A 10,460-nucleotide genomic window follows, 5' to 3' on the forward strand; every position below is an offset into this window, starting at 1 on the left:
TCTCCAGCATCTGCAGTTCCTACTATCTCTGAAGCATAAACGGGTGCTTTTCTAGCTGGCAAGATGTAACAAGTGGTATACTGTGATCAGTGCTGCAAACCTCAATTTTTTTTTTTAACAACTTACATAAATAACTGGGATAAAGGGCCCAAAGTTAAGACTGGATTTTTTTTTTTTTTTTTTTTTTTTTTTTAAAAGCTTTTTGTAGAAAGGAGTGTCAGTTTTGCCAGGTCTTATGGATACCACTGTAGGAGATCCTCACGGTAAAATATTTTCTAAATCAACCTGTAGAGGGATGAAGCAAGTGGGACTTCAACTCAGGTCCCCTGGCTCAGGGGTAGGGATGTTACCACTGAGCCACAAGAACCCCAAGTTCCTCAGGGTATCCACTGAGACACAACTACCTTCAGCTGTTTCAAAGATCTTTCCTTCAGAGGAAAGAAAGTGAGGTTATTCATTGTGCAATGATCAATATTCAGCACCATTTGTGACACTTCAGATAACTAAAGCGGCCAGGGTGCACATACAGAATGAGTCAAACGGTGACCAGGTCTGGGCTGATCAAGTGACAAGTAATATTTGTGACACACAAGTGAAGGGCAATGATTATCTCCAATAAATACTCAAACCACCTCCCCTTGACACTCAATGCATTACCATCACTGAATTCCTCTATCAACATCCTGGGGGTTACTATCGACCAGAAACTGATCTGGGTGAACCACATAAATACTGGGGCTACGAGTACAGGTCAGAAACTGGGAAGTCTTTAGCAAGTAATTCCCATCTCCCTGATGCCTGTCCATCTGCAAGACACAAGTCAAGACTGCAATGGAATACTTTCCAGTTGTTTAGATGGGTGCAGATCCACTCAGATTTGATACCCCCAGCCAGGACAAAATGGTCCATTTGATTAGCCATCCACTACCTTCAACATTCATTTCTTCACCACTGACACTGATCAGCAGCAGCACAACGTGCATCTACATCTTCCGAAACCTGGAAAATTTAAGGCCTAAAACTGCAAGGGTAGCAGATGCACCACTTCCACATTCCTCTTCAAGGGGCACACTACCCTGACTTGGAAACACATTGGCGCTCTTTCATTGTCACGGTGTCAAAAATCATGAAATTCCTTTCCCAGTTGACCAGAAAACGATCTGGGTCAGCTATACGAATACTGGAGTTACATCATCAGATCAGAAGGATATTGCGGAAAGTATTTCTGGTCAGGTATACCTACACAAAGACTTCGGTGGCTCCAAAAGGCAACTAACGTTCTCAGAGGCAATTAGGCTGGGCAATAAATGCTGCCCTAGCCAAAACTGCTCAGATCCCATGAACAAAGGGCCTCCTGGTTACTGATCCAGTAACATTACCACAAAGATACGATCATGTTAAACTACATTAACATCAGTTTTCTAACAAGATAACATGATGGCTTCCAAATCAAAAAAGTACTTACTTTACATTTATGGTAAACCTTGTGCTTAGCTTCATAATTGCAGTGAGAGCATATCCTCTTGTTACAGATGTCGATAAGTTTGACTGTAGTACAGTTTCTAAAACATCTATAACTTCATCTTCTGTCACCTTTTGGGGTAAAAAGTAATGATCAGTGGATCACTTTGAACTACTTTGAACATAAACTCTGTACGCACTATCAACAATGCCAAGCTTGAACAGTACATTGCAAGTGCCAATTCTACACTGTCACCTAAAAACATGAAAATTTCAGCTCAACAAAAATTAGCTTAAAGAACTATCAAATTAATACCTGATCTACAGAATAAGAGTTCCAATTTCTGCCTACCACAATACATGCAATTTCTAGCTGGTTTAGCGCCCAGAAGTCAGATTAGAGGTATTCCAACAGTCTCATTTTCTATACATATGCTGTCTGTATTTTGGTCAATGTGAACTCTTTTGCTAAATTCTAAGTTTAATTCCTGTGTGTCAAATTACATACCTGCTATCCCATCACCCCTAAAATTGGAACACATGAACAGCAACCACATTTAAATTAAGGTATTTTTAAATTAGCAAGACAAGTTCACAAGAATAATCAAAGAAAACATTTCCAAAGTAAAGCATATCTTTTTTTCCATTTTTAAGGTAGAGGTTATAAAGCAAAAAATCTGAAGTATGTTTTATGAATAGGAATTGGGTTCTGATGCAGATTTTATAGATGACGATAGGTAAATCAAAAAGGAAAACCACTAAGTGGTAGAAAAGATTGCCATGCATTTATATACATCACCTTTAAAAGGCAGAAGTCCACAAAACAGCAATTTTTAAAACAAAAACACCAACTTGAAAGACAGAACTATTAGAAGAATATCAAAACGTTTGGCCAAAATGTGGGTTTTAAAGGAGGATCAAGAGAGAGGAGAGGAAGAAATTCAGGGAGAGAATACCAGAGAGAAACACTAGGGTAAAGGCAATGAATATAATCCAAAAGAGGACTGCACAAGACGATAAAGACTACGAAGGTAATATGAGTGGGGTAGCTATAGGTCACAAGCAAGAGGTATGATGGAATCATGGAGGCGTTTCAACAGGAGAATTAAATTTTAAAAAGTTAAAGCATACAAATTCATCATGAAAGTTTGATGAGCAGGACTTAATATACAATAGTACAATACAGATAATTTTCCTATGAATACAAGACAAGGGGCTGATCAGGAAGCATTAGAATAGCCAGTTTAAGATTTTCACTCCAGAATAATCTTAACACCCTTCAATCATATTAGTCCTAGATTTTTTTTTTTTTAACCTGAACCACTGTGATGTTCCAGTTAAAAATCGTTGATATAAATTACTTCACATACCTAATTATTTTAACACAAGATTAAATTGGCAATTTGAGTATAGATCACATTTCCTCAAACTTAATTCGCTTTAAAATAAATCAGTTATCATTCTTTTAAATGGGGTGGGGAAAATATGCAGGAAAGAAACGATCAGCAAAAGCTGTGCTAAAAAGTTCACTACATTACAATTTAAATATTTCTTACCTTTGAGCATACTGGTTCCTAATCAGTAGGAGAATGACAATTTATTTTGGAACAATTATTAAACAGCATGGAAACAACAGTTGGCCAGGCTTTTTATCTCACTGAACTTCTAACAAAGGCTGTTACTAAGTTGTACATGTCAAGATTTGTTAATTTGCAATATCAACATGCAGAGGTTATATGTACACTGGATGAAATAGCAAAAAATATACTTGACCATGAAGGTCAAGAATGTGGCGTAATAGATAGAATGCAAGAACTTAATTGGAACAAGGAAAGACCATAAGGTAATCATGGCAATCCTGCTGCAACATTCAATAAGATCATGTTTGAGCTATACATCAACATTCCAATCATATGCCCATAACTGGAGTCTCTTTGTATCCAAAGATTTAATAATAAAATGTAACCTTATTGTCACATTTAAAAGGCACCTGGAAGGGTATATGAATTGGAAGGCTTTACAGGGATATGGGCCAAATGCTAGCAAATGGGACTAGACGTATTTAGGATATCTGGTCGGCATGGACGAGTTGGACCCAAGGGTCTGATTCCGTGCTGTATATCTCTATGACTCTGATTCTAATCTCAGTCTTAAATATGCTCATCAACTGAGCATCCAGTGTCTGCTGTGGTAGATTCCACAGACTTTCAACTCTCCAAAGTAAAGAAAGTACTTCTTACTCCAAATAAAACAATGATTTATTCCAAAGCTATTACTCCTGTCTCCATACACTTCAACTAAGGATAACAGCCTTTCAGCCGCTACTTTCTCAGAGCTTAATACATTTGAATTACATTGTTTTTTTATTTGACTGAAATCAGACAACTTTCTCATTCAAGGAATCCATCTGGTGAAACTTCAAATGCAATCTTCTACAAGGCAAGTATATCCTTCAAGTCAAAACTGAAGACAGTAATCCAGGTGTGTTTTCACCAAAATCCTGTACCTTTCTAATAAGGCATCGGTATTCTTGTACTCTAATCAATGTATCATTTGCATTCCAAATTGCCTGCTGTTAATCTTCCGCAATTCATACGCAAGGATACCTAATCCCTGTGACTATTACTGATGTTTAATTATTTCTCAATTAAAAACAAAATCTGGTTTTCTATTCTCCTTTCCTAGGTGGATCTTGGTCACTTAACAGGTCTACATAATTTTTTACTCTTTACTCTCCTCAGCTCATTTTCCCAGCTAGTTTCTTCAGCAAACTTAGTATATTACACTTAGTCTCCTTAAGTCATTGATAACAGAGGTCCAAGCACTAATGTTTATGACTTGGAATCATACACACCCTGCGAATCAGTTTCTTGCCAATTTAAGCAATTATCAATCCATGTTAAAATATTGTTCCAAATTCAATTAGCCCTAATCTATGTATTAAGATTCGATGGGAACAAGAAATTAAAACAAAAAGAAACAGTTTCACAAAAAAGAATATATAGAATTCACTTTCAGGATTAGCAACTGAGCAAATCAGCGGAATTCTGGGAGACATTGCCACAGTTGTCATGACTGTACTGCAGACCTCCACAGGACACCCTCTGTGAGATGGCAAAGAAGGGCAGCGAATCAGAGGGTGGTTGACTGTCATCATAGCAGAATTCTTGGAGACATCGCCACAGTCATCACAACTGTACAGCAGGTCAGAGAGGACCTGGTGTCAAGTTGTGGTTAAACCTGAAACACTACATTGGTCGGAGGAGGGAAGAGTGGGAAACACTAAATAAAGAAGACTCTTGAAGATGATGACTGGCAAGGTAAAGGTGTACAGGGAGCAGCCATTAAGACAGTGGGCCAGCGATACAGTGGAAGTGCTGAAGCCTTTGCTCGAGGGGTTTCCGCGCGAGGCGTCTGAGCAGGGGTATAGATAAGGGCTCTTTAACTCTAATTTCTTCCTGTCCAGATTGAAGGTAGTGGGGATGACACTTAGGGCAGTGGCATGCTCCTTTTGCAGAATGTGGGAGATCAGGGAGACTGCCAGTGTTCCTGGTGGCTACATCTGTGAGAAGTGCACTCTGCTGCAACTCCTGACAGACCGTGTTAGGGAACTGGAATTGGATGCACTTAGGATCATCTGGGGTGAAGAGAATATCATTGATAAGAGCTATAATGAAGTGGTCACTCCAAAGGTACAGGCTGCAGGTAGCTGGGTGACCAGAAGAGGTAAGGAGAGAAGAAAGATAGTACAGGGTTTCCCTGTGGCTATTCCCCTCAATGGGAGGTATACTGCTTTGGATTCTGTTGGGAGAGGGGATGACCTTTTAAGAGCTAGCAGAAGCAGCAATCAGGTCAGTGGCACTGTGGCCAGCTCGGAGGCTCAGAGGGAGAGGGCGCAATATAGGATTGATACTGATAGGAGAAACAGTTTTGAGGAGGACAGACAGGAGGTTCTGTGGATGCAGAAGGAACACCAGGATGGTGTGTTGCCTCCCGGGTGCCAGGGTCAAGGATGTCTGAGCGGTTGCAGAACATTCTGAAGAGGGGAGTGTGAACAGCCAGAGGTCATTGTGCACATCAGTACAAGTGGCATAGGTAGACAAAGGGATGGGGTCCTGTGGAATGAGTATACGGATTTAGGTAACAAGTTAGAAAGCAGGACCTCAAGAGTAGTGATCTCCAGGTCACTCCCAATGCCATGCACCAGTGAGGATAGAAACAGCGTGGCTAAGGAGCTGGTGTAGGGGGCAAGGTTTTCAGTTCTTGGATCATTGGAATCTCTTCTTGGGTAAGGGTGACTGCACAAGAGGGACGGGTTGCACTTGAACCAGAGGGGGTCCAATATCCTTGCGGGGTGTTTTGCCAGTGTTAGTTGGGCAGGTTTAAACTAGTTTGGCAGGGTGGTGGGACTCTAAATAAGAGAGAGGGGCCATCAAGAAGTCAGGGGAAAATATATTAGCCATCGAGAGCAAGTTTACGATTTAGGATAGCCGGGGCACAGTAATGGGAGGGAAAAGACTTCTGGTTTAAAGCGCATTTATTTCAACACACGAGGCCTGGCTGGTAAGGCACATGAGCTCAGAGCATGGATTGGCTCTGAGGACTGGGATATTATAGCCATAACAGAAACATGGCTGAGAGAAGGGCAGGACTAGCAGCGTCACTGTTCCGGGAAACAGAAGCTACAGGCATGACACATGTACTAGTAAGCGAGGAGAGGGGAGTTGCCCTTTTGATAAGGGAGGACATCATAACAGTGCTTAGGCAGGATATTCTTAAGGGAATGGTCACTCTGCAGAAAGTGCATTATAGACCACCAAATAACCAGCGGATAAGAGAGGAGCAGATGTGTAGAGAAATTGCAGATACCTGTAGCAATAATAGAGCAATATTGGTTGGAGATTTTAATTTCCTCTGCATTGACTGGGTCACCCAGAGTGTAAAAGGCCCAGATGGGGTGGAATTTGTTAAGTTTGTCCAACAAAGTTTCCTAAATCAATATACAGAGGGCTCTACTTGGGAGGGTGCAACACTGGACCTCCGTTTAGGAAACTAGGTCAGGTAAGTGACTGAAGAGTCAGTTGGAGAGCACTTTAGGCCCAGTGACCATAACTCTCTTAGTTTTAACATAGTTATCGAAGATTATAGAGCAGGTCCACAGGTTAAGGTGCTGAGCTGGAGCAGGACCAATTTTTAGACCATTAGGCAGGATCTAGCCGAGGTAGAGTGGGTGAGTTTGTTTCAAGAAAAAGGAACAACTGACAAACCGGAGTCTTTCAGAAGTGCGATATCAGGAGTCCAGGGACAGTATGTCCTGTTTAGGGTGAAGGGAAAATGCAGCAGGTTTACGCATCCCTGGCTGATGAGGGATATGAAGGCTCTGATCAGGAAAAAGAAAGCAGCATACATTTGGTTTCAGCTATCAGGCTCAAGTGAATTCCTAGATGAACATTTAAAAAAAAAAAAAAGTGTAGGACCACACTTAAGAGGGCAATCTGAAAAGCAAAAGAGGGCATGAGATAGATCTCTGGCAGATAAGGACAAAGATAATCCCAAGAGGTTCTATAGCTGTATTAAGAGCAAGAGGGTGGCGAGGAAGAGAATAGATCCCCTTAAAGATCAGCATGGCTGTCTATCTGTGGAGCCACAGGACATAGGGAAGATTTTTAATCAATATTTCTCCTCAGTGAACACTGAGGAGAGAATCATGGATGCTGAGGAAATAAGGGATACAAGTGGGGATGTTTTGGACTGCATACATATTACCAGAGGTGGTGTTTGCAGCCTTAAAGCACATTAAGGTGAATAAATCCTCTGGGCCTGATCAAGTGCATCCTCGGGTTTTGTGGGAGGGTAGGTAAGAAATTGCAGGGGGCCTTGCAGAGTTTTTTGCTTCATCATTAGCCACTGGAGGTCTGGAGGGTGGCTAATGTTGTTCCATGGTTTTAAGAAAGGTATCAAAGAGAAGCCAGGGAACTACAGGCCAGTTAGCCTGACATCAGCAATAGGCAAGTTATTGGAGAGGATACTGAGGGACAGGATCAACCAACATTTGGACAGTCAAGGTCTGATCTGGGATTGTCAGCATGGATTTGTGCGCAGGAAGTCATATCTGACAAATCCTTTAGAGCTTTTTGAAAAGGTAACCAAGAGGATACATCAGGGTAGGGCAGAGGACATTGTCTATATGGACTTGAGTAAGGCCTTCGACAGGATCCCACACAGCAGGCGAGTCATGGACATGAGGTCGCATGGGATCCAGGGATAACTAGCTAATTGAATTCAAAATTGGCTCGATGGTTGGAAGCAGAGGGTGATGGCTGAAGGTTGCTTATCGGACTGGAGGCCTGTGATTAGTGGTCTGCCACAGGGGCCGGTGCTGGGACCTTTTGTTATTTGTTATTTACATAAATGATCTGGATGTGAATGTACAAGGTATGATTAGCAAGCTTGCGGATGATACAAAATTAGGAGGTATCGTTGAAAGTGAGGACGGTTATCAAAAATTTTAGAGGGATCTTGATCAGATGGGGAAGTGGGCTGAGGATTGGCAAATGCAATTCAAGTCAGGTGTTGTACTTTGGAAAGTCAAACCAAGGTACGCCTTACACAGTAAATGCTAAGGTCCTGAGGAGTGTTGTGGAACAGAGGGACCTAGGACTACAAGTACATAGTTTGTTGAAAGTAGCATCACAGTTAGACAGGGTGGTGAAGAAGGCATTTAGCATGCTGGCCTTCAATCAGTTGAGGCACCATGTAGGAGCTGGGACGTTACGTTACAGTTGTATAAGTCGTTGGTGAGGCCATTATGTACAGTTTTGGTCACCCTGTTACAGGAAAGACAGTTAAACTGGAAAGTGTGCAAAGATGATTTATGAGGATGTTGCTAGGAATAGTAGGCCTGAGTTATAGGGAGAGGTTGGCCAGCATATGACTTTATTCCTTGGAATGTAGGAGAATGAGGGGTGACACATTATTGAAAGAGTACAAAATCATAAGAGGCTTGGCTAGGATGAATGCATATAGTCTTTTCCCAAGGATGGGGAATTAAAAAGTAGTGGGCATAAGTTTAAGCTGAGGGGGCAAAGATTTGAGGAGGACATGAGGGGCAACTTCTTCACGCAGAGAGTGATGCATATATGGAACGGGCTGCCAGAAAAAGTGACTGAGACAAGTACAATAGCAACATTGAAAAAACATTTGGATAGGTACATAGACGGGAAGGGTTTAGAGGGATATGGACCAAATGTGGACACCATGGTCAGCATGGACTAGTTTGGGCCAAAGGGCCTGTTTCCATGCTGTATTACCTTACGACTCTATAACGGAGTTATACGAAAATCTAACATTCAAAATTTGATAGCTGGATGCAGAAATATGGCAATCTTACTGGAACTGTTTGCTTATGAGGGATAAACACCAGCACAGACTGGTTGTGCTGAATGTCCTGTAACTTGTATGCATTTCAATTTCTAGCTCAGCGTCTTGAAATCCTGATTCAGGTGTACATCTGCTGCTCACCTATTGTCTTTTTTGGAAATGAAATACTTATTCTAAGATGTATTCTAACCCGCACAACCTAAAACAAATGCTTACACAAGTTTATACTGGATACATATGTGACAAAAGTAATTGCTTAGATTTTTGTAGAGTAATGCATCTTTATCACTGTCATTTTCCCGAAGAATACCAGAAGCACCTCCAGAGTGGTTTTTTAAAACTGCAAAATGACTCTACAAAAAACACTTAAATGAAACAATGTCCTGACAAACAAAGCTTTGATACAAAAAGCACTTACTTTTACTTATCAAAAATAGACTGCTTGTTTCCTGACAGTTAAATAAACAGTGAATGCAAGCCGTGGCAGTAAAGGAACACGTGCCAGTGCAGAAACAGGAAAGGGGACATAGTCAATCACTGCTATTTGAGTAAGTTTACTTCATAAAACTGGTCAAACAAAGTAGTTTCTGAAAGTTAATTTCTGTCAGAGCACGTTTAAAACATTCCAGTGGTTCACTATTCAACACTGGCCGCAAAATACATTACTCAAGCAGCAAAAAAAGTCTCAAATCTATGTACCTTCTCAATACTGTACTGAAATAAACAAACAAACAATTTAAAGATATTTGATTTATAGTTTTTCACCTGGAGTATTCAGATGACTGATCTGCTCAAAAAGGACATTTTTTTTAAAATTCACACTTTGCAATTGACTGCTCAAGTGGGCAATGGTATTCTAGTGTGACTTTTCTCAGTTAACACTTTCAGCAACAGATTTCAAACTCAATATATTTACATCACAATACTTTGACAAAGCTCATTAGGCCTCCAATGTATTGCTCTCTGCCCATCCATATCCCTGTGTGATGATGCATTATATTCAGTACATCAATAAAATGCACGAAAACTGAAGAATGCTAGAACAATAGCAATGTTTCTGTACAGGACTATATAGTATGCAATTCAATTTTGAAACACATGCCAGTAAATTCAATTTGCAAGATGACTTCAAAAACTGCAGTTCTGCCTCAATTCCTAATCAGCTTCTGTAGTTGCTATGCAACAAGCCACATTTTTTGTCAAGGAATGCTTATGCTGATTTAATGCACTGAACTGTACACACTTCCTGTATTTAATGGCTTATACAGAATTTAATAGTTTTTTTGGAAAAGAAACATTACCTGAATGGGTTCCTCTTCTTCACATTGTCCAGAAACTAAAAGGTCACCGTACTCTCCCATACACCAAGCACCCACCTGCACTAGAGGTTGCTGTTGAAAGAGGACCAGTCAGTCAGTCTTAAATAGCTTTATAAACAAACAATTAATTTTCACTAAAAAAAAGTGTTCATTTATAAATCTGGCATGCTACTGAAGTCTAAAACCATAGCTTAGTACTGTACTGGATAAGAGTAAATTTCCTCCAAGTATTGGTCAGAACAAAATTACTGTCTTTGGTCTATATTACAAACTCAGGTTCTTAGCCAACTACCTCATTTA

The 10,460-nt window shown here is 40.6% G+C and overlaps 1 protein-coding gene across 4 annotated transcripts in view; it reads right to left on the reverse strand.

Moving 5' to 3' along the window:
• LOC125481135 (AP-1 complex subunit gamma-1-like) overlaps window positions 1-10,241 on the reverse strand; it is a 32,929-nt gene extending 22,688 nt beyond the window's left edge. For all 4 annotated transcript variants that reach the window (XM_048592292.1, XM_048592294.1, XM_048592293.1 and 1 more), the window contains exons 1-2: window positions 10,143-10,241; window positions 1,466-1,593 (exon numbers count right to left, since the gene is read on the reverse strand). In XM_048592292.1, coding sequence (XP_048448249.1) covers window positions 1,466-1,593; window positions 10,143-10,202 — 188 coding nt within the window. In that variant the 5' untranslated portion in view covers window positions 10,203-10,241. The remainder of the gene's footprint in view (window positions 1-1,465; window positions 1,594-10,142) is intronic.
• Between the last annotated feature and the right edge of the window lie 219 nt (window positions 10,242-10,460).

This window comes from Rhincodon typus, unplaced genomic scaffold (assembly GCF_021869965.1).
Source record: "Rhincodon typus isolate 14 unplaced genomic scaffold, sRhiTyp1.1 hic_rhity00000981, whole genome shotgun sequence".
NCBI lineage: Eukaryota > Metazoa > Chordata > Chondrichthyes > Orectolobiformes > Rhincodontidae > Rhincodon > Rhincodon typus.